Source organism: Copadichromis virginalis, linkage group LG7, assembly GCF_057382275.1.
Source record: "Copadichromis virginalis isolate Kocher_CV1m ecotype Utaka linkage group LG7, C_Virginalis_male_GT1.1, whole genome shotgun sequence".
NCBI classification, from domain to species: Eukaryota; Metazoa; Chordata; class Actinopteri; order Cichliformes; family Cichlidae; genus Copadichromis; species Copadichromis virginalis.
Genome location: NC_140624.1, coordinates 26,619,171 through 26,642,930, shown reverse-complemented (window position 1 = coordinate 26,642,930; position 23,760 = coordinate 26,619,171). Strand labels below are relative to the sequence as shown.

Below are 23,760 nucleotides of genomic sequence, written 5' to 3'. Positions count from 1 at the left end.
TCTGGTGTGACGAGTCTGCTGCTACATTTGAAATTAGTTCCTAATTAAAATTAACTAATTTAATGAGAGAGATACAGATCCAGACACTTTCCAGTGGCTAACAGGCGTTAGCAGCTGGTTTGATTAAACCAACACTTTGTGTTTTTCTTTAAGCAGCAATACCAGTCCTGGCAAAAATGATGGAATCACATTTGGAGGAGGTCATTCAGCATTTTCACTTTGCTGCAAAGACACAAACCTTTTTAAACACCTCAGCTGAACTGAGCGTACCGAAAGCAAATATCCTTGTAATAATTATTGGTGCACTTCTTCTAGATCACATAGAAGATGACTGAGTGATGAAAACAGGCAATTAGATGACCATGGGAGGCACTTTTCTCACTCCATCGATAGGAAGTACATTTGGGAGGAGGGCAGAAAAATGACTGTGCTGACCCAAATTAACTTTTTCATTTTTGTTGAGGACACTGGAAGAGTGACTCTTTGACTTCAAGGACAAATCTAGTATTGGCACGAGTGTGCACGTCACACGCACTCAGAAGTCATTTGATCCTTGGCTCGTGTGCCTTTAACTGTAAAACTAACTAAATGTGAATTTGAAAACATTGTTGTGGTTTAATTAGTCATTTAGTCGGAGTGCAAGCACGGGCTGTCCTGTGACTTCATGGCCGTCTTTGCGGTACTCTGTGCAGGTGAGAGGTTTTTAAATCAACCAGAATCAGGGTCCCTGCTCTGTACCTGCAGAAAACACAATCCGTCTACCTGTAACTGAGTTCACTAGTAAGTGTTTTACTGTGCACATTAGTCAAGGATGCAGTGTATACTGGGATGGAAAGATTCACCTTTTCTGACACCCGACGTGTTAAAAGCGACAGAGACAAACCAGTCATCCTCGTCTGCACGTTCAAAAGCTCAGTGCAGTTTAAAAAGTAAGTCAGTGTTTATTATCACCAGTAAAAACATGACAGCACCACACTTAAAAAACTTTTTCAAAATCATCTGGAAAACCTCACTTTAAGAAACATGTTCATCCTCAGATTTCCCAGATTCACTGGTGCATGCTTCAGTCTTTCTTCTGAGATACAGTTTAATTCCAACTTGGGAAAACAAGCAAATGCAGCTCAGAAGGGTCCATCCAAGGTCTTCATGAACAGTTGTAGAGAGGACGAGTGCAAAGACGCTCCCGACATTAGTAAACACTGTACACTGACAGAGCCAGTACAACATAGCAACGGCGGTGCAACTGTGTGCGCCACAAACCGTGTTCATTCATTTGTTGTGTTAGTTTGAGCACGGGGAAACACTGTACACTGATCACTCATTCACACACTCACGCACACGAACTCACTGTTGAAGATTAAAAGTCTTTAGGTGCTACAGAGAAAATACAGAGCAGTGTTTGAATGGCACTGAGCGTGTCTGCAGGACATACTCAACAAGGCCGCTGTGCTTCTCAGATTTCAAACCACGGAAAACTTGCTCAGCTGCACACATTCATTCATAATGTAATCATGTCACGGGAAATACAGAGGACTGCAAATGCACTCTGAAATGTTAATCAACCAGGTGTCCATCAGAGCTGAATCCAAGCCCAAAAAGTAGATCTTTGATGCTTATTTTCTTGGTGCTGAGTAAATCGCTTTGACGTCACAGCTCTGTACAGTCTGCCACACAGGCTGCTTGCTGTGCAGTCATGTCCACATCCTCTGGTGACGAGCTGCACTGCTGCAGAGGTGAATAAATAGATCGTGTGTGGAGAGCTGCTAATGCTGTGACATCAACGAGGACTTTTAGAAAGTAGCATGAGTAATTCAACTTCATTTTAGCAAATGATTCTTTACCACCGGATAATTCAGGCTAAACTCGGCCTGCGCTGCACCTGTTTCTGTATGAACTGGAAAATCTCTTACGAAGAAAAAAAAAATTTAAAAAAATGAACAAATAAAACCTAGCACTGCAAAAGCCAGAAACCTCCATCACATCATTGACTATTCAATACTGCAGTGAACATATTCTTTGCTTTCATTTCATTTTGCTGGACTTCTGAGGAAAATGACTTAAGTAAACATGGCAGCTCTTAGTTTGATTTCTTACTGGAATGGTTTGACTCATAAGACACTAAAGAAACACACGCACACACACAGTCTCTGTGTTTGTATGTCATCAGGAAGCACTGTAATTGTCTGTTCAGACCTGAGTGGTGCACTGTGGGGGTTTTTAACCACACCACTCACAATGTTTCAGAGTGTGTGACACGCTGCTTCGTCTTCAGAAAGCTTGGTCTGTGTGGCGCTTCGGCCACTCTCAGAGTTTCTCCTCCTGGAAGAAAAGAACAGAAATAAAACATGAAGGCAACAAAACTATTAACTTCATATTCAAGAAAACGTTAAAAAGTTGCCCATCAGTTTATGATTAGAGAAAAATATTCATCTGTGTGATGATATTTGCCACTACTGTGTTCTGCTGCTTTTAATGTGGTTCCATATATACACAGACATTGCTGATGCTATTATTATTATTATTATTATTATTATGGGAACTTCACCATCATTAACACCACCACCATAATGTTGTGTGGAGCCTGCTGGCTGGTGTCATTGTCATTCACAGCTGTTCAATGATTACACAGCATCATCTTAGATATATAACTGCTGTCATCACTCTTATTATGACCAGCAATGCAAACAATAATGTATTTAATAACAATCTAAATAAACTGCGCTTAGATTAACTCTCTACAACCCTGAGTGAAACAGTGCGACTGTAAACTGATGTGAGGGGCAGCGTCGACACCTGCAGGCAGAGAAGACAACAGCAGTGAGGCTGGAGCAGGACTGTGACCAAACTGCAGTGTGAACTGAAACATCACTCAGAGGCCTATACAGCCAACTGTATAAGTGATGGGTGGGAGATGGAGGGCAGATCAGTAGTGCTTTAATGGTCTGGGAAAAATCATGTGCCTCTAAACCTGAATAAGGCCAGGGAGATGGTGATCGAGGACAGCTATCCACTCCCCGTGTACGTCCCGAGAGGCTCAAGTGGAAAACTAACACAGAGGCTGGATACAAGAAAGGGATGAGCCGCCTCCATTTCCTAACATCCTTCTACACGTGCAGCATAGTGTTGGCGATTTCCTGTCAGTGGGTTGTGGTGAGCACAGTGTCCTCTGCTGTGGTGTGCAGGGGCAGCAGCATCAGAGCTGGTGAAACCAACAAGTGATCAGGATAATAAATGATGAGGAAGGCTGGCTCTGTGTTGGCTGTTATGGACCACAAACAGGACACACATCACCTCTAACACGCTGAATCAGTGCGGCTGCTATAAGGACAGATACAGGAAATCATTTCTCCCACATAACTCTATTAAAAAAAATGGACACGATTTTAATCTGCAAATGTTTGTAATGTTTTGGTAACATTACATTTCCTGTTTACTTAGTTGATTTTTTAGCAATATTAGTACTGCCACCATTATACTCTGGCCTGTGGCGCTTCTTCGCTTTGCTCATGTATGAAAATTCACACATACGTGTTCATTTATCATAAATCTTTTTATCTTCATTACATAACTATTTAGTGAGAAAGCAAAACAGCTGCTCATAAACAGCAAAGAGATGAATAACAAAACACGTATTCATTGTATGACAAAATAGTCAGTTACTGTCACTTTGATCAGCACTTATTCACACATGACATCATCACATTCCTGTGATCCCCAATAACTGAAAAATGTATTTACAAAAACGTACACATAATGTACACACAACACTGCAGTTTTTCTTTGTTTTTGTTCTTTTTAAATATATGTAACCTGTAAGTATTTGCGCGTCATAAAGTTTCTTCCAGACTGATTCAAGGTTGGGGGAACATACATTGATGCACTACAGTCGTTATCATTGTTTTCTATCTAACGCTCACACACTGAGCTCTTGCCCAAGGATTTGGGCCCACTAGTGGCCAGTGCCAGTGAGGGAATAAATGAGGCTGGTATGGGCTTCCCAGGCTTGGTTGACCTCAAGGGTCTCCTGAGGTAGCAGATGGGTGTTGGAGGACTGGCCTGTGGCTTTGGCAGCTGCAGAAGCAAAACCTGGGAAGAGGGACTTTCAGCTAGCCTGAAGGCAATTCAGGCTAGCTGTGGGAGGACTAAGTAACATCTAGCGGTGAATAGTATGTTTATGACTGAAAAGCCCGAGTTGTGATAAAAACCACACACAGTGAAGAAGTTATGAAGTGTAACTTTGACGTTAACAAATGTGGATTGCTGTAACAATCAGTGACTTGTGTGGCATACTGAGACATTCCTCAACATACCTGGGATGAGTGTCTCCTGGTACCTCACAGTTAGGCAGGCAGGTGTTTCCATGTGCTGACAAAGGCAGTGGGGATCAGTGAATAAGGTACAGTGGTGATGGAGTTCCAACTATCTGACGTGGGATCGTAACAGTCCAGAGTTTTACACCGCTGCGTCCCAAAATAACCTCCAACCACATAAAGCTTATTTCCCGAGGCCACGGCATGGCAGCTCATCCGTTTGGACGTCATGTCGCCCACTCGAGTCCACTGACTGGCTTCACAGTCAAAGCGATAAGCAGAGGCAGCTGTGAATTCTGTGTCGCCGCCCATGATAAAGATCTGGCTTCCCAAGACAGCAGCTGCCGTGTAGCGCCAGGGCTGAGGGCACTCGGCCGCGATGTTCCAGCGGTTTCCTACGGGGTCGTAACACTGGACCTACAAAATAGCAAGCAGGGAATTATACAGCTACAGTGCTATCGCCGACAGCACAACACTCACACTAAATGTAGTATTGTTCTTTTACATCTTTATTACACAATTACTGAAACAAAGAACAATAACTGGTCTTTCAAAGAAAAGTATAATCAATAAAATTCATACAGTATTGGTAGAGATGCTTCAGAGAGGCAGGTAAGTAACAAAGAGCACCAACCTTGGAGGCTTTGTCTCTGTGTATGGTGGTCCCCCCAAAAACAAAGAGTTTGAGTTTGGCAGAGACCACAGCAGCGTTACTGACGCCATCTCTTAGTGGAGCCATCATGGTCCATTTGTTATTGAGAGGGTCATACCGCTCCACCTGGTGAAGACGTTTGATACACTTAACACTTTAGTTTCATGTCCCTGTAAAGTTTGATCATAAAACAGTAAAATGCAAACTGAGCTGCTGGTCAAGCATCAGCGAAATCTCTGCACATGGTAAAGCTGTTCTTCACTCTTCTTGACAGACAGTCTTTAAACTTGGCAGGAGTGTTACGGACGACCTGCTATACACCTAACCCTGCGCTCCACCCTGCCCAATAAAACATGTTTACATTGCCTATAAAGCTTTATTTTAAACACCTGTCGAGGTGCAATTTTCTCTCTGTCATTTATTATTATAATTTAACTATTCTGTAAGACTTTAACAGAGAATGCACTTTTGTGCAAAGTACCACTTTCTGTAACTTCCTGCCAGTTCAAAGTCAATGCATATACGCTTTTGTGGCTGGCTATGAAATTTACAGAACAAATAAACTGTACATAAATATACGTAAATTGTCAAAAAAAAATTCTGCACTTGTCAGTTACAAATAAATAATTGTTTATTTCAGCTTTAGGTAGAAGTCATTGCTTTTCAGACCTGTTTCAGAGAGACAGATGGTGAAGCAGGGAAGACACCAGCTATGGCTGTATGCCCTCCAACAACATACAGACTGTTCTCCAGCTCAGCTGAACCATGGCCAAACCTGTGGAAGGGAAGCAGCATGTTGTGTGAACTTCTGTCAGTGATGGGTTTGCGATGGTGCACTTTGTAATGCAATCCACTATATGGCTAAAGTAAGTTTAAACACTTTTCTATACACAACGTCTATCCACACAAACTATACTTCTACCAGTGGCACTTGAACTAATCTCAGTTGCATCCAAAACTCATTTTGTCCTGGAGCTCCTTAGAAAGCCTTGGCATTTGCCACAGTTCATGACATATCTGCCATGTTTACAGTCATGCTAACACTTCTTAATCCAAACATAATAGGGTGAAGTGAATGAAACGTAGTCTGAAGCACAGATTCACAAAGATAAACGTTGCAGCAGGAAAAACTGCCTTCTAAGCGATTTCTGGTTCAGTGGCAAGAGCAACGTCTGTTTTGTGATAATTTCTTATTGTTAAACAATTGCCAAGTACAATATATAGAACTCTAGAATCTCACTTTGCTTTGGGCAACACATTTAGACCAATAAATGTCCATTTACACTGCAAATTTAACTGCAAAACTACCCTAGAAATTGGACAGTACTACTACATTGCCGTTTGCGCTGATCCAGCATTTCCTATAAAGCAACAAACAGCATACCTGGCTATTAGCATGGGTGCTCCTTTAGACCACTCTTCATGGACAGTGTCATAGATCCAGACGTCTTTAGACACTCCATTCTCTGATCCTCGACCTCCTGTCACATAAACCTTACAACCAATGGCGCAGGCACTGAACTCCTTTCTAGGGCTGGGAAGGTCTGCCTTTGGTATGATCTCCTTGGCTTTATGATCAACCTATAGATTTGACATAAATATGTGAACATCAGAAGTGGCCCAGTTGTTGCAGTCAACATAAAATGAGACAGAGGATGAGAAATACATAAAGATGAACTGGTGAATTAAATAAAGCGGAGTTAAAATTCACTCTGAATTTGTTTCCATGTTCACAAAGGACACGAAGACGGGGTTATGTCGATGTATTATGAGGTTAATCCTCATAACTCACCAATCAATGGAATTTTTATGTCATTTCCCCACTGATATATTAAATTAGTATTAGTCATTGTGCTGAGATTAAACTCAATCAGCAAGGAGAGTTTTGGTTGTGAAAACCCGACTGTGTCGGGGTTGAGATGGAGAAGATCACAGCAGAGACAGGAGAGATGTTTTACACAGGAGAACAATTAAATACTGGAGGAATTAGTAGATCTATAGGTGTAAGCTTAAAATGAAAGAGCCGTTAAATGTCATGTTAATAACATAGCAGTTCAACTCACATCAGCCTGAGAGAAGTGACACTGACAGTGCATTACATGAAATCACACCACACAAGCAGAAAGGTCCTTTTACCTGATATATCTTGTCACACATGAAGGTTTGGCCTCCGAGTATAAGTAGCGTATGTCCTGCCTTGCGTGGTCGGGCACAAGGACTCGTCACTACTCCATCATTCTGAAGGATTTTCTTCTTACACTGCATTGCCTCTTCTACTATGGACCTGCAGGACAGTCAGCACATCAGCTGATCCTTACTGAAAGCGTGGAGAGTCTGTCAAAACCACAGCTGCTAGCGGATTTCTGTTTAAATTCACACTCCTATAATTTCTCAAGAATATGTTAATAATATTTGAAAAATATAAATAGTAACAATAACAAAAAAAGATAACACAAAAGGAAACTGAACTGATACACAGATACATGGGAATCTATATCCAAGCAAGTCTTGTCATGGAGTCCGACATGATCTGCTCTGTGGTTTCATGTAAGTGATACTGAAATGTTTTGTTTTTGCTTGATCGATGTAGAAGCCTGTATGCAGACAGGTTGTGATACCTGGAATCACCCTGCAGGACATCCGTTTCATGCTCTGCATCAGAACTATATTAAACTGTATCGCCCCATCAAATACAGTTTGAATGAATAGCTAAATAAAAGCAGGAATCGGTGACATTCTTGGTTCATTCTAAGGTAGAGTATTTGCTGTCACTTTTGAGAAACACCATTTTTGATTGAAGCTGGGTTCAGCTGGTCCATGGCACCAGCTCACAGGGTGTCACAGATCTGTGATGATCGAGTCACAGTCACAGCGAGGCTGCTCGGCCTCAGCTGTGTAATACCTTTCAAAAAAGATTTTGGCTTGGACTTGAAGACATTTCAGAAAATTTGTATTCAAGTGATGGAAAAGTAATATCATTTTAAAACTGTGCACGAACCCGGTTTTAAGATTGGGCTTCAAACTCTGTTTCTGATAGAGCCAACGATTAGGGCAGGATCAACGGACCCTGGGAAGATGCTTTAGCTACACTGCTGAGGGACTCCCCATGATGTACTCTACCTCCTTTCACTCCTTTCCTCTACTCACTTGTGTGTATATGCCACTATTGCATTAATTGTTATTAACCATCGTCTTCTCTCTTCCATTCATTTTTTGTGGTCGGCTCCTCTTTTACATCTTTATTACCTTTTAAGCCTAAGAAACTTCTTGGCCTGTAACACTTTTCACTCAATCAGACCCACCGAATATGAAAAGCTAGTATTGAATGCGAAAGCTTAAATGTGAGATGAAACAAAGAGAAGACACAAAGTTTACATGGTCTTGGTCTTATGAGCCTACCTGCTCCTCTTGTCAGCCATAATCAGCTCCTCACAGGCTACAGCCTCCAGCAGACACTCCGAGGGCAGCAGAGCCAACCTTATGCCTGTCAGCAGCTCTGGCAAATGAAGACGCCGACCCTCCAAGTCGTATCGAACCCACCGCATCACAGAGTTAAACACAACCTGCCATGAGTCGAATTACCAGCCAACATCAATTTATGGCTTCCAACACTGTACCAGGAGCATTCTGTGGTTTGGTTGGTATTTGGTTGAAAAATCACTTCCAAACACAAATCAGTACGCTCTGAAAAAACACGCCACAGACACAGGAGAGTCCCCGCGAGTGACGACACTCACCTGTTCATCTTCTATCTCCAGCTCGTCACTCAGAATCAGCTCCAGCAGCTGGTCTTTGGACAGACTGTAGAAATCCTCAGACTCTCTCACCTGAAAGCACAAATACTTATGTTATATGCAACATACACACTCTCTCACACAAACACACACTTTATTCAAAAAAGGAAAGTTTCCTTTTTTGAATAAAGTAAAACCTTTTAAGCCTTCGTTTCCATTTTGATCATTCTGGTTTATAGTGCATGAAAACCACAAATCCTCCATCTCTGTCGTGGTCTCCGTGCCTGCCCGGCCGGCCCCACGAGGCTTCATGTGTTGTTTGGTTTTCTCTCTCCCTCTCTGCCTGGGCGGAGCTCACTGTGGGCTCCGCCCTTGGCCCACACACCTGACAACAATCAGCTGTCATCACCTAGGAGCAATATTTGAGGCTGGAACACAGATCCTCTCGTCGCTGGATGATTGTACGTTAGTGATTCTCCCAGCTCCTGTGAACCTGTGCTTTGTGAGTGACTTCCCTTTCTTCTGCTACAGAGACTTTCCTCCCTGCCGTGTGAATGTGTGAGTTTGGGCAAGAAGACGTGAGCGAGTGTGAGAGAGCTTCCCCGTGATTCCCTGGAGTTTGGATTTCCCTTCACTGTATACATCGTGCACTAGTGCTGTAAATGAACTGCTTTTGGAGACGTCTAACCGCTCTGCGCTTGAGTTCCTACTACCTGATTGTGTCAATCTCAGATTATTAAAATATTCCACAGGATCAATCCCCCCACAAATCTGAAACATATGTTCATTTGTTCACTCAGTATTTTTTAATAAACTTAGAGAAAACAAGAATAGTCATCTTTACCGTCTCATAGTGCACCAGACACATCCTCCACGACAGCTCGTACAGTCTTTTACACTGATGAGCATCTGATAACAGCATCATTCCCAAGCAGTTGGACGCGTGCAGGTTTTTTTCTAAGAACTCTGCTGCTGCATCCCGAATATCGTGGAACTGCAGCATGTCGCCAGCCTCCAACAACGACTCTGCGTTCTCCTCATTTATGATCACTCGGGAAGAGTAGGCAAAGTCCAACAGAAGCTCCAGGACCTAGCCAAGTAGGCCATTGGAAAATTAGCCATGCACATTACAGGACATATAACAGCGTGATACACTGCCTAAGACCAAAACACACTAAACGTGGGCACGTGTACTGGTGAATTTTAAGAGATCAAAGAATGGAAGAAAAGAGGAAGCAGGCAGTTTGTATTGTGGCTGTTTGCATATGTGTGCTATACATGCAGCATTTAATGCGAGCCTGCAACCTCAGCCAGGTCTCCATTGGAAAAGACACTTTGATCCTAGTTAGAAATCTTCCTAAACTAAATCCTAATAAATTGGAGTAACAATAATTTTTCAGTGTCACCTGAGCCAAATCAAATCTGAAGCCATTACCTAAACAGTATGACAGCAGATACCTGACAGCTGAAGGACATGCCTCCCATTCCACTTTTAGAAACTAAAAACAAGTAAACCTGCAGTCTGAGAGCAAAGCTCTGCTGGGATATCAGGATACTATAAGGTCTGCGACACATGATGAACCCCGATCACTTCCTCTTGCAAAATTTGTTTGCAAGAGAAAGAAATTTAATGTGAATTCTGGACTTGAGGAGCCAGTGAAGACCAGCTAATATGGGAGACAGACGATCCCTCCTTCTCATCCCCGCGCCACTAAAAGCTTTCAGAGCAGCCCAGTAGTAAGGAATGAGCCAGTCCACAGTGAGGTGGCAGAGGAGGTTATGAGATCCCTCATGATTCTGACCATATTGTGCAGATGAAAGCCTGCTGTCCTTCTGATTTCTTTAATGTGAGAGAAAAAGGACCTGCTATGAAGTGGTTCAACCCTCTCTGTCCTCAACTCTTTACATGTATATTTCTTTACACTTATATTTCCTGTCCTCTGAAGATTAAACTTTAAGGCATACAAAATTAAATAGCATCAGACTTCAGGTTCATTTTATTGGATGCAGCTCAGGAGGTAGGGCAAGTTATCTACTAAGTGGGAAGTTGGTGGCTCGATCCCTGGCTCCTCCAGTCTGTGTGCTAAATATCCTTGGGCATGGTACTAACCCCAAGTTGCTCTCAGATGCATCCATCACAGTATGAATGTGGGTGAATGTTAGATAGAAAGCACTTGTGCAGGAAAAGCAGAGAAAAATAGTGTTTGTGTGAATGAGGCAAGTGCTTTGAGTGCTGAGGTAGAGCTATATAAGATTATATATATAGATATGTTTGTTTTTTTAATGAAAAGAACTGAAAACAAGGAGCCACCAGAACATGCTAACCTGACTGTTCAAAGAGAAATTCAGAGTAGTACCTCGGGGTGTATACTGTCTCTGAAATTGACGTCAGTGTCCAGGCTTTCTCGCAGCCCTCCGCTAAACATGGCTTCAAAGTAACGACTACATGCTGCCAGGACAGCCCTGCAGAACACGAAAGCAGATGAGCCAGAGTGAAAGTCACAAGTTAGAAAACAAACAAACAAAAGGGGTCATCGAAAAAGACACTGCCAGCGTGAGTTTACCTGTGGCATGGGAAAGAGCGATCGCCGGCCCACAGAGTGACATCAGTAAACATGCATTGTTTTCTCATGGTGTTCAAATGAGTCAGGACACTGTCGGGATGTGAAGGCTTGTGGAACAATGAGATGTTCATGGAACCTGTGCTAGTGCGGGATTTCCGATTCTCGTGAACAGTCACCGACATGGCAGCTTTGCTTGGTACCTACAGCACTCTCTCCTATACTGCAATAAAAACAGGGGGAGACAAAGGAACATACTGTCACACTGTAGACACAGCTGGGATTAGCAGTATAGATGCGTGTATGCAAGTGGTCACAGTTCTGTGCACAATACACAAGAACTAAAGATCTAACCATAACATCACATTTCTTACAACACTGTTCACATAATGGTACACTGTACTGCCAAAGTATTCACTCACCCATCCAACTTTCAATCGCTTTCAGGGCCACAGACTATTTCTACAAACATTTGTGAAAGAATGGCTCACGCTCAGGGAATTCCAGCGTGGTACCGTGATAGGATGCCACCTGTGCAACAAGTCCAGTCATGAAATTTCCTTGCTACTAAATACTCCACAGTTAGCTGTTAGTGGTGTTATAACAAAGCAAGGTCCATAAAGACATGAGTTTGATGTGGAAGAACTTGACTGGCCTGCACAGAGCCCTGACCTCAACAACAGAACAGCTTTGGGATGAATTAGGGTGGAGACTGTGAGCCAGACCTTCTCGTCCTCATCAGTAGCTCACAAAGGTGTTTCTGGTAGAATAGTCAAATATTCCCATAAACACAGTGCAAAGCTGTGAGGCTTCCCAGAAGAGTGGGAGCTGTTATAGCTGCAGAGGGTGGGCCGCCATCATGTTAAACCCTGTGGATTAAGAATGGGATGTGACTCAAGTTCATATGCGTGTGAAGGCAGACAAACAAATACCTTTGGCAACACAGTGTATCTGTGCCCTGAATGAGTTCCTCTGAGTGCACTCCAGGATCCCAGAGCGTTGAGGAAATGTTCCAAACTGTCTCTTAAGTTTGAAAGGATAGGCTCATGGGACCAGTATGGGGAACTATTAAAACATGTTTAATAAAATGCACTTATACACAAGTGACAGCTGCAGATGAGCAGCACTCTGAGATATCTGGAAAGTAACAAAACATGTTGAGGTGTGTTCTTTGACAGACAAACAGAGTGCTCCTAGACTGGCTTGATTTTTTTTCATTTTTATTTATTTCTTATATGGGCCATGTACAAAATGCATTAATAGAATAAAGAACACACACACACACCAACTGGTTTAGGCCCCACAATATTTTCAGGGACGGGCCTTTAAGGTGTTGCAGATAAATACAACAAAATAAAACCAGTAGAAGAAGAAGATTTATTCATAACACACGGGAAAAGACCCAGGGAAAGAAAGGTAACAATAAAAACCGATAGAAACCATAAATTTCCCACCCGAGCCTCAACTCTTGCGGCCCGGTACCAAACGCCTCACGGACCGGTACCAGTCCATTGCCCGGGGGTTGGGGACCGCTGTCCTAGAGTGAGGCACGAATGTGACGTGACAATGGTCAAAGTGAACAGTGAAAGCACAAACTGCATTGTCTTTTTCGCCTTTGGGCAACACATTTTAGATTGTGGAGGTCACTCCTCCTTAGGGATGGTGTTAGCCATCCCCGTCAGCCAATCCAGAGGCACTGCACCACATCACATCAGTATTTCAACATCCAGGGCCTTAATTAATCTCAGGACAAACCTCCTCCACCCTGGAGACCCGGCTAACAAGGAGCTGTTAAACTACTACCAACTAATACATAACGGGCGAGTTATCCACTTCATCAGTCACCTGATGATTTGCCAGAGCTGCTTTTGAGGGATTCTGTTCTGTTGGAGGTGGGAATAGAAGATCCTCTGTCAGATATTTCCAGCACTTCCTCATTATACATTATGCCTGTCCAGTATCCTCCTCAACCACCTGCTCCAACTCACTGACAGCTCAGCTCCTCTCTTCACCCGATTACAAAACTGGACCTGCAACCTATAGTGTCCTGGTGCCATGTACACTTATATTCTCTCCCTCCTTCAGGTCACACTGTTGTAGCCCACATTAGTGTCTCCCAGTAGAGCAATGGACATGACACCCTGGGTTACTCTAAACACCTAATGAAGTAAGACTCAATAAATAGAACACAATATTTCCTCTCAATTTCACTGCAGACTGATAAACAACCAAGCGCTAAAGATGGTCTTATTACAGTGGTGCTGTGTTAGCCAGTCACAGGAAAATAGGTAGACAGCCCAGACTGGAAGGAATGCTGGGTCAGCATCCCCATTGCTGCTTGTGTGTGTGCGTGTGTGTCTACATTTGCTGACACAGAGTTTTAGAGTAAAGTCATACCCCTTCAGTGACAGGGTGTGTGCATGCAGACTTGACCAGTGTGTGCTGTGAATGAACAAAGGATGGAAATGCTAGCACATTCAAACAAAGCATGTTGTGGACAACACAGCAGCGCAGCACAGCTCTCTCACACACACGTGAGCTTCTGTGTTGTCATCTCTCCCTTTGGGAGGGCCGCAGTAATTAGGGCCGTTTCTGACACACCTTCCAAGGGGATGATGGCAGATTCTGACTTGGTTTTAGGATTTGAGGTTACAAGATTTTTTTCTGACTCAGAGCAGGGCTTTGAGAGATGATTATACATTTAGCTGTCATCAGTCAACATACAGTAAAGGCAATTCATCTTTGTTACCCTATATGGCACACTTAGCTGTATTTTTTTGTGGTTTCTGATTATTCCACTGATAAAGTTTTTAAAGAATCCCTGTTATACGAAGGAATATTAGGGCCATAATAAGAAAAAATATATATTATTGTTACTTTCAAGATTAAACCTAAAGTAATATTTGAGAACAAAGTTGAAATATGGAGATTACAGTCGTTTCAAACGTGCTCGAGGCTGTAAGCATCTGTATCGTTGCATCTGTCCAATGCAGCCATTTCATTTTGGACAAATCCGACCAACTCCTCCACGTTTGTGTGGTTTTTTTTCCACCTTCTGACCAGATGCAGCTTTCTGCACCTTCTCGTCCTTATACGCATCACCACGCTGTGTTTATGTGCTAAAACAGAAATAAGTTCAGATCAAGTTCAAGTTGCTCATGCTTATAGCTTCATGCAGTAGGGAAGGTGTATGTTGTAGACTAAGACACAAGAAGATATCTATTCAAGCTGTCTCACTAACTTATCTACACAGGGTGTTTTCTGTGGCAGATGTTTGACTCAAAACAACTTTAATCTCAACATTTTGTCTTTATTCTAAGAATAAACACTATTTTTTTTTCTTAATACGGCCCTAATACTGCATTGTACTATCAACAACAGGATTAACAGGTAGATATTTTCTTTGGCGTTGTTTAATTCAAAGCAGTAAAATACTGTAGTTAGAGCTGAGGCTTCAGCGGTGGTGATAATAATGATTATGTTGATCAGTACTGAGATTAGTTATTGGATCAGGATTGTTTTTGATCTTAGTGAGGTAAAAGGACACTGCTGCCTTCCTGTTAACTTACAAATCCTTGCATAAAAATTAACTGGTCCTCTTTATTCACCCAAATTCAGTGCATCTCTTAGAAGGCTTCTTTCACTCCATGCCATCTGCACCTGCATGATGGATGTAAATCTTTATCCGAGCTCATGTTTGGTGAGTCACCTTAGCAACCACTGCATTGTTTGGCTTTCATCATACTGCATTTTGTGACGCTCTGCTGTGCAGAGCTCGTGGTCTTCTGCTGTGGCAGACATGAGACTTTTGTTTGACAGTCTGTGATATAGAGCACCTCACTGCAGTCAGGTGCACTCAGGTAACCTCAGGCTCCGCGGTGCAGGAAAGCGCTGTGACTGACACATAAAGCTGTGTTCTGCTGGCAGAGCGTGCATAGCCAACACCCCTCGATCACATTCATTAATTATTTGAACATAAAAATCATGATTGAAATTAAAATTTTATCAACTTTGCAGCCTGAGATAATGGTTAGAAGGAAGAATGTATTAAAACAAAAATGAATGTGCACTCACCAACTGCCTAGGGATCTGCCAGAGTAATGCAAGCTTGGCGGCCTGCTCAGCCCGAGTCAACCACCTGTCGAGGAAGGGAGGGAGGGGTTAACTGATTGTTTGTCGACGCCACTCTTACCTTAATCACCAGTTTCAAACATATACACAATGAGCCACAGTACTTGTGCAACATTATCAACTATAAATCCTTTTTGATAGTACATTTGGTGATACATATATATTGCAATCGGAGGGAAGGAGTTTTCTTAACAAAGCAGCTATATGTTAATATTACATTAACACTTAGAGGACTCAGTTATGGAAACTCAGAGTTTATTAAACAGAACAAGCAATTCTTGGACCATAATCTTCTGTAAATGACTGAACCATGGGGGGCTGCTGTGGTTGTTCTTTTCTGTTCAACTTTTCACCCCATCTTTACTTGACCTTCACCAGAGGAGGCAGGGCGCTCGCTCTATGTCCATCTTTGAGAGATGAGGGAGAGCAAAATATACGTACAGTGTGATTGGTTCTCATCTTCTTAAGTGGTGTACCAGAAAAAGAACGATGCACTAGCTGTAGAGCAGCTGCAGCCAACTGTTAATGCATTTCAGACAATAGGTGGAGGTCCCGCTACTGCACGCTCATTAAAAACAGATGCATGCTGGTATTTACGTGTTACTGCTGGTACATGAAGCAGTGGTGAGAGTATGTTTGGGCAGATGGATCCTTACAGTGTGAAGTGCAGTTTTTATAAGTGCAGAAGGTTTTTGCAGGGGCTCCAGCGTGGATGGGTGAAAGGGTTTTTGTGCACAGGCGCAGTGTGCTGAATGTGGGTCGGTGTGTCCAGATTAGCTGAGTTTCTTGGACACATAAAGGCAGTATTGAATCCAGGCAACAGCATGTGTGCCCAACAGAAGGCTCATACCAACTCCACATTCAAACAGCTCACCACACACACACACACACACACACACACACACACACACACAGTGTTACAGCACGCACACATGTATCGTTCACCAGTGGAATATCAACACAGAGGCTGAATAGATGGAGTGCTTTAAAGAGAGCAGCAGTCAGTAGGCCTGAGCTTGTTTACCCATAACTAACATAGCTGAATCTGTTGCCCTGAGCCACTCTGTGTGTCTGTCTGATTGAGCAAGTGATTCACTAACAAGTAGCCCTCTCCTGGGGGCCGGGTCCATGTTATTTCTAGGTTATTAAAATTCCCATTTACCCACCTGGACAGCTAAGTAAAAAGCACACATCCATGCCTGCTATGAGTTAAGACAATCAAAGGTTTCCTTCTGCACTGCAGCCAAGCTTGGCTTTGTTAGTAACTCTGTGTGTTAAATGGCTTTGACATAAGCACAACCTATTAAACAACTTACCAAAAACTTTGATGTGCTTAGTGAGTAAATACTGACTGACATCCACATCAGCATGGCCCACCCAGAATTTTTATGTGCAAGAAACTGAAGAAGAAATTAGAAGCCAAAGGTTTCCAAAAGTTTTTCTTAGAACAAAAAGGAAGTAATTACGTCTCAGATGATTTAGAGACAAAGGATAAAAGGGAGAGAGCTGGTCAGCTGTAAGACACAAGCTACAAACTCTGAGAAAAAGAAACTCTTTAGGTCAAATTTATTGAACTTTACGTTTTTTAAATATCCAAATAATTTTCTAGAAAATCAATTGTGAGGTGAGGAACCATTCCTTCTCTCCTTTCAGCTCCTCCATCTTTCCCCTCCCTACCTACTATCCTCTGTCACAACAACCCTCTGCACATCCTCCTCCACTAAATCCACGAACCACCTCTGAGGTCTTCCTCTTGCCTGGCAGCTCCATCTTCATCATCCTCTGTCTAATAGATCTACTCTCCCTCGCCTCTGTCTCAAACTGTCTCTAAGGTCAGAGAGACAAATACAACGTTTCAGAGTTCAAAGTGTTGTCTGATACAGCCACTTAACTCTCACAGGCTAATCAATAAAAACAGATCACATATCACAAATTATACCGATCAAATACATGAAACATAAACCAAGTCTTCACATGCGCACTCACATCTTTCATGCTGACTGTTTGCTGACCCTGGTGCCTGACATGGACCTGCTAACATTAAAGATGTGTGCAGCTCAGCCTGCTTCAATCATTTATCACAAGTTAAATAATTGAGCAACAGTGTTGCATAATCGGAGAATAGTTACAAAAGACAAACGTGGTCCTGAGAGAGTGTGGCAGAGCTGCTGTAGCTTCCGAGAAACAAAGAGCTCCCTGACAGAAGACGAAAACTTTCACTTTAGTCCAGCAGGATCTGAGGCCACGGAGTTAGTTAGCCGTCAGTGAACATGCCCCCAGTGGGCCACCAGCTCCAGGCTGTGGATGTGCTTAGGCCGGTTCCTGCCTGTGGGGCAGCCGAACATGCACTTCCATAGACCTGTCCGGAATTTCAAATGTGAAAAATCGCGTTCCGCTGGAATGGCACTGGACCAAATGGCTTCCATTTATCTTTGCTATGCACCAACTTGGGTGCTGTTGAGAACCTTTGCGAGCAGCCTACACTTGTCTTAAAGCTTGTCGTTCACATGACACAGACACTTCGAGTCCGTACGAATTCGCAAGCTGACCGTACACAGCTCTGCCGCTGAAGCACTGACGCTAATGTGAGAACAATAACTGACAAAGCTCCACTCACTCCACGGTCTGGCTCCCACAGCAGTGCCAGAGGGAAGCTCTGCTACTCACGTTCACGTCAGCTGCAGGTTAAATCCACGCAGTGTAAAGTTTCATGTCTCCGCTCACGAACAAACATCACACTCCCTTCACAGCAGCTCAACTACCTCTCCCTGTTCTCCTTCTTCTTCGGTAGCTTGGCCCGATGCCTGTCTCACTGGCTGTGGAAGAAAGCCTTCACACTGCAGCGGAACCAACAACCAATGACTTTGGACTGACTCGTTGCTGGCGTTACTAACACCAATCCCCAGCCTCGAGATAAACTCTCAGCCAATAACATTGCACACGGCGAGATTTTAGAAGCGGCGTCTATCGTGACTGGCAGCTACTTAGGCCAATCATCGTCGACGTCGTTGTACGAACCACACAGCTAGCCCCAATGAAATCCCCCGAGGAGCAATCATACACAAAGAGAGGCGGCTTTAAACACGGTAGCACAACAACTGCTTGTCGACACTACTCTGATTTTAAAACAATCCCCTGGCTTTAAATCACAGCCACACAGTAGAAACAGACATGACTAATCTGGTGATTTAGCGCAGAGAGTAAATATTGTCATTCCAGTTAACAGTTTCATCACTGCGTGCACTGCCAGGGCTTCCCATTGGAGCCGGGAAACTTTAAACTGGATTCATTTTAACATTAGAGCCTCATGTCTCACAGCCCATTAGAGGAGACGCAGTGTGCCAGTGGTGTCAGTAACAAGTTGCACACAGAAAACACAGTCCCTCGGCTGAGAATCCATCAGACTGAATACAAGCATCAGCGAAAACATGGTGCTCTGAGCCCACTTTAAACGGAAACATCACCTGCTGCTCACGGTGTGATGTGTGTTACTCTCTCAGCTGCAGAGTCGCTGCTGTTTATGGTTTGAGAGTAAAGATTAAATATAAAAGCGGAATTTTAACTTTGTATAAATTAGATGTCAGGTCAGAAAATTTGTGTAGGTGTCATGTTTTAGGGTCACAAACAATTTTGCGCTCAAAAATCGAATTATTTATTATAGATGGTCATCAGGGAAATCCAGAGACATTAGACGATTAAAAAAAACAACAACTTTAGATCCCCCGTAGAGTTCACACACAGAGGTCGGAGGGATCTTCCAGGAATCATGATGCTACTTTCTGGAGACCTGATTGGTCAGTAGATTTCATACCTGTTTATCTCTAATCTGGATCTTAACCTGCTCCGGAGCAAGTTACCTTCACAGCAGCAACGTTACCATGGCGATGTAGCCCCGGAAGAAGTGAATCACCTTCATAGTATAGAAGCCCAGGGTAACCCTGAAGCTGTCTGGATAAGGCCTCAGGTCAGCTGTGTTTTGGTTTTTTTAAACCTCATGTTTCCTTCTTCTCTCCCTGGTTCAACGCTTGGTCTTTGAAAAGCAAATGTTTCTGTTGATTATGCAACGCTCAGTTTCACTTTGACATAGACAGTTTAAAGATTTGCAACCAAACATTGTGAAAGACATGGCCTTACACTGACTACCCCATGCTCCAATTTAGAAAACAGATGGGCATTGTGGCTCTGGAAAGTGAAGATGACACATTAACGGCTGCAGCAGCTGACTCTCTGCTTGCAAAAAGATCACAAACAATAAAGAGTTTGTGGGTTTAACCACTAGTTTCACATCTTACAGAATGCAACATACAGCGGTTTTTCATAAAATATCTCAAGTAATATACATGTGGTTTTCATGTATCTTCATTCAAGAACAAATACATGCATGGAATAATGTTGTGTAGCCCCTGGTCTCCATTACAAAACACCATTTTACAACAGCACCAAATCTCCATATCATAGATCTTTAAGTTGTAGGTAAAACCCTACCAGATCAGCATGAGTGCTGGCACCACTGCTGCTTGATCATTCAAATGCGTTCCTTAAGGTCCAGCTCATTAACTCACTCACATTACCTCACAGGTACTTACAGCAGTCCAAGCGATCTTTCATCCAGCCTTGCTGTCACAACATGCGCTCTCTTGAAAATGCCACTACCTCTCCACTCTCCATCACTCAACACCACCTCAGCCCGTGACTGCCTCAGAAACAGACCTCGTGCAGCTCCGAGGTTGTTAAAAACAACAATGCACTCAAACTTTTGAGTCTGTTGCATTTTTCTTGAATTGTTGATGTTACCTTTCTGTTCCATCTTTTCACCTCCATCACTGTGACCGGTGGACCTGCACGTGAACTCCCATTTGTGGCTGCTAAAGAGTGTCTGAATTAATACAAATATGCAGATGTGCTGTAGTTAACTGCCTGTATAAAGACAGATATTGTGCACTGTGCTTTCAAGATTAGAGCCCTTAAATACGGAGTTATTTCTAAGGAGGTTGCCTAAGGGTTTGATAGACAAAGAGGGATCATGGGACAAATTCTAGAAAACAAATGCAGGATTTTCAGCCCGTCTGTACCTTGTATAGCACAGAATAGGAAGGGCACCTCAATCAGACCGAATACTTTCAATGAATAAACATCTACGGCAGCCCTGCACTGGTGACCCATCTGGGCCCCTGGACACACAGAGGCTAACACGATTTAACATCATCACAAGTAAAATGTTTCGCTGTGAAACTTGGTCAGGGGGCAATGACTGAATACTTCACTTTGCACATGGTGGTAAAACTGCTCCTGTTCTAATGTTAACTAACAAAATAAAAATCCATTTTCACTCAAAGTGATCTTCTGGTGACTTTCAGTGAAATGGTGCACAGATGATTCCAGTTCATTTACAGTCACACAGCTCGGTGGAAACACAGGTCCACATGCTCCTGTGAGAGGAGGGACTTTGACCAATGCAGCATACCAGGAGCTTCTCAACATCGCTCTCACTCCTCTGTCTCCTCTCAGCTAACATACTATCCGTGTACATAAAACCACACAGTGACAATAGCATAGTAATTTATTAGGATTGAACATTATATTTCCAGATCAGGAAGAAAGTAGACAAATAAAGCTTTTCTCTCACTTGAAATTTGTACATATTTACAAAATGTGTTGCTCTGCCTCCATCTTTTTTCTTTGGAAATAAAACAGAAACTTTGTACCTCGTGTTTTTATTCCAAAAACCTTTCAAGACGATCCCACACACAGCGAGAAAGATGGTGAAACTTTCATTTTTAATGGCTTTAGAAATATTTTTAGTGCACGGGAACAACACAGAGGCAGTGTCAGTGACTGAGCTTGTTTGTTGAGGGATCAGTGTACACTGATAACACTGTACTGCTGTGTGGTGGGTGGGTGGGTGGTGCTGGAGTGTCTGCTCCACTAAAATCCATCAGTGATCATCTGTTTGGTTGTGAGTGTGAAACGTGTCTTTAACCCTATAATGCCAACTGTTTCATATTTGATAGATGAGTCTTTGAGACTTTCTCCCCGCCGAAAAACAAATAACTTGCTCAACAAATCAACAATAAATAGTAAAAAAAAACCTAAATAAAAACAACCACATATATGCAAAATAATATTTAAGTTCTTTAAGAAAAATTGTCAGTAGTTTTAATGAACTACATTTGTTTTATAAATGTAATTTTCTAGTAATGATTGGTTCAGGCTTTACAGGGTTAACATGATTTGTGCCACTCAACACAAAAACATGACTAATGTATTAATGGGCTTGTTATGTATCATCCTTAATGGTTTCTTCTCAGTCATTTACCTGCTGCTCATATACTACACCCACACATACTTCCATCCAAGTGCAAAACTATTTTTTAAACCTCTATTTCTGCAGTTTTTGAATTACTGCACTAAAAAGAAATGGATATTAGCAGAAATGCTTCTTTAGCCTCTCATCAAAATCTCGTCAGCCTCTATTCAAAGAGACCGTGTAAACAAAGGTCAGACTGCTGCTGGTGTAAAAATACTACACAATTTAGCATGTACTGTTTATATACCTGATCTTACTGCTGACTAGTTCCTCACGTCTCTGTTAAACCACTGTGCTGTCACTGTCGAGCATCCCGTGCTGCCATCTCTGTCCTCTGTTATCTGTGAGCAGACACTACAGCAGCGTCACGGAGCGCCACGAGCTTGAAAGTGTAATGCAGGAGTGTCAGTCTTTCAGTGTTGGTTTTATTTGTTAACTTTTGTTCTCACCTCTGCTGTTTGGTTAGAGTACTACCTGGTTAGAGCAGAGCTAAAGCACTTTTGCTGCATTAACCCCGCCCTCGGAAATATGACACTGAAGGCTACATATAATCATGTACACGCCCTGAGCGAGCCTCCCTGTGTGATGCACTGGAAGAATCCAGTTATCTGGAAACATAACGCTGCAGAAAAACAGAAGCACAAGTGATGAATATTTAATGGACTCTTCTCTTTGGCATGTTTGACTGGCTTCCTCGTAATGGCTCTGTTATCTGTTGTTCAAAGAGGAGCAGTTCAGCAAGGACACGCCATTTTTGTCATGACGAGAAGCAGCTGTCAACACAGGGGAATGCACACAAGCAGATTCAAACCAGTGGTGTGTATCACAGAAGTCTTCTTCTCACGTGTTTGTTCCACTTTTCAGCATTGGGCTGTTTAGTAAGAGTCAGGTGCTTCTATTAAAAAGAATAGGAATATTAAGCTTCATGTAGAGTAAACATAACAAGTGAGTGCAGCAGTAAGTAAAGCAATGTCTCGACCTCGACTGTCATTCCCCACACAGGTGGATGGAGCACACGAGCCTGTGGGTGTCCAGTGTATGATGGGTGTGTTATGCACACCGGCAGGGCTTTGTGAGGGTGAATAAAGGCAATAGAAATGGGGGTTAGAGTGGACCCTTGTCCACATGCAGAGGTATGTAGTGTTCTAATATAACAGTTGTCCTTCTTTGATTTCACTCTTGGCTGGGTTTGTGAACCATCTGTCTAATAAAATGTCCAGTTTCGTTATTAAAATCTTAAGTTGAATTTAAATCAGCGTATAAGAGTTTGGTGACTGTGATGGGAGAGCCCGGGTCAGTGCATGCTTTAGATATGTTGCTGCCGGGTCTGAAATGATAGCTTGGGCAGAAATGAAGGACCAATGAAATGAGCAGGAAGCTTGCTACACTGACATGTAAACAGTGCAGGGTCAGCTCTGTATAATGTACATTTCATCAGTACTTTGTTACAAATCAGATTAACTGCTGCTACACGTATACCTGCTGCCAGTGATGTACCAGACACATGGAAGGCACTTCAGCTCAAGATCAAATAAACACAGATTTTTTAATTTAAGGGGTCTGTTTCATTCACAATGAATGATGGTTTAACCTGCTGTGTGTGTGTGTGTGTTCTACAAGTAAGGAGTGCACAACAAGCAACAAAAGTTAGCTTCAGCAACACTTAAAAGAAATCTTGCTTGTGATTGGTCAAGTTAAGCTTTTCCAGGCTCAGGTGCTGTCGATGTTCGGACCTGCTGCTGGACAAACTCTTCTGAATCCATCCAGTTTGGCATTATTGGAGCGTGGGCAGGATAGTCTCCAGAGCAGTCTGTTACCTTGGGAAAGACTTCAGCTAAGTCAGTGTGTTACCCTGCCCGACCTTTGACCTTTGATGGTACAGTCTGTGTGACGGGAAGGCTGGGGCAATGTCTGGGGCCAAGCAGACAGAGACAGACACACACTGTCAGCTGTGCGACTGGGTGTTAGGAGTTCACTCTTCAGATGAAGAAGTCACTGTCGTTTGGAGAATCCAACATCACTGCACCTTTGTTTTCTAAAGACAAACACAAGAGTTATGTAGGAG

At 42.9% G+C, this 23,760-nt stretch overlaps 3 protein-coding genes across 8 annotated transcripts in view; 1 reads left to right on the top strand and 2 right to left on the bottom strand.

Moving 5' to 3' along the window:
- dnajc24 (DnaJ (Hsp40) homolog, subfamily C, member 24) overlaps positions 1-23,760 on the top strand; it is a 412,088-nt gene that overhangs the window by 304,270 nt on the left and 84,058 nt on the right. The gene's annotated exons all lie outside the window — the stretch shown is intronic.
- Positions 887-19,274, bottom strand: klhl25 (kelch like family member 25). Of its 6 annotated transcripts, XM_085462739.1 has the most exons (15): positions 18,056-18,239; positions 15,332-15,395; positions 11,930-12,126; positions 11,680-11,788; positions 11,261-11,480; positions 11,054-11,159; positions 9,541-9,786; positions 8,700-8,789; positions 8,362-8,525; positions 7,099-7,246; positions 6,347-6,543; positions 5,632-5,737; positions 4,945-5,088; positions 4,311-4,727; positions 887-2,319 (listed from the first exon to the last, which is right to left on the bottom strand). In XM_085462739.1, exons 5-14 carry the CDS (start codon positions 11,440-11,442, stop codon positions 4,341-4,343), a joined length of 1,770 nt encoding a protein of 589 aa, XP_085318865.1. In that variant the 5' UTR covers positions 11,443-11,480; positions 11,680-11,788; positions 11,930-12,126; positions 15,332-15,395; positions 18,056-18,239; the 3' UTR covers positions 887-2,319; positions 4,311-4,340. The 6 variants fall into 6 exon arrangements, with proteins under 6 accessions (XP_085318865.1, XP_085318862.1, XP_085318861.1 ...); XM_085462736.1 differs by lacking the exons at positions 11,680-11,788; positions 11,930-12,126 and adding an exon at positions 16,705-16,788; XM_085462735.1 differs by lacking the exons at positions 11,680-11,788; positions 11,930-12,126; positions 18,056-18,239 and adding an exon at positions 19,200-19,274.
- LOC146705145 (uncharacterized) overlaps positions 20,931-23,760 on the bottom strand; it is a 61,583-nt gene continuing 58,753 nt past the window's right edge. Inside the window, exon 47 of the mRNA XM_085460987.1 lies at positions 20,931-23,730. Coding sequence (XP_085317113.1) covers positions 23,675-23,730 — 56 coding nt within the window. The 3' untranslated portion in view covers positions 20,931-23,674. The remainder of the gene's footprint in view (positions 23,731-23,760) is intronic.

What these genes read in the sequence shown, in the direction of transcription:
- klhl25 (XM_085462735.1), bottom strand. Translation starts at nt 11,442, where the DNA reads ATGTCGGTGACTGTTCACGAGAATCGGAAATCCCGCACTAGCACAGGT. An exon ending in CGCTCTTTCCCATGCCACAG is followed by an intron (nt 11,160 to 11,260) that starts GTAAACTCACGC and finishes CGTGTTCTGCAG; the next exon opens with GGCTGTCCTGGCAGCATGTA. An exon ending in TGTGTGACAAGATATATCAG is followed by an intron (nt 6,544 to 7,098) that starts GTAAAAGGACCT and finishes TCAAATCTATAG; the next exon opens with GTTGATCATAAAGCCAAGGA.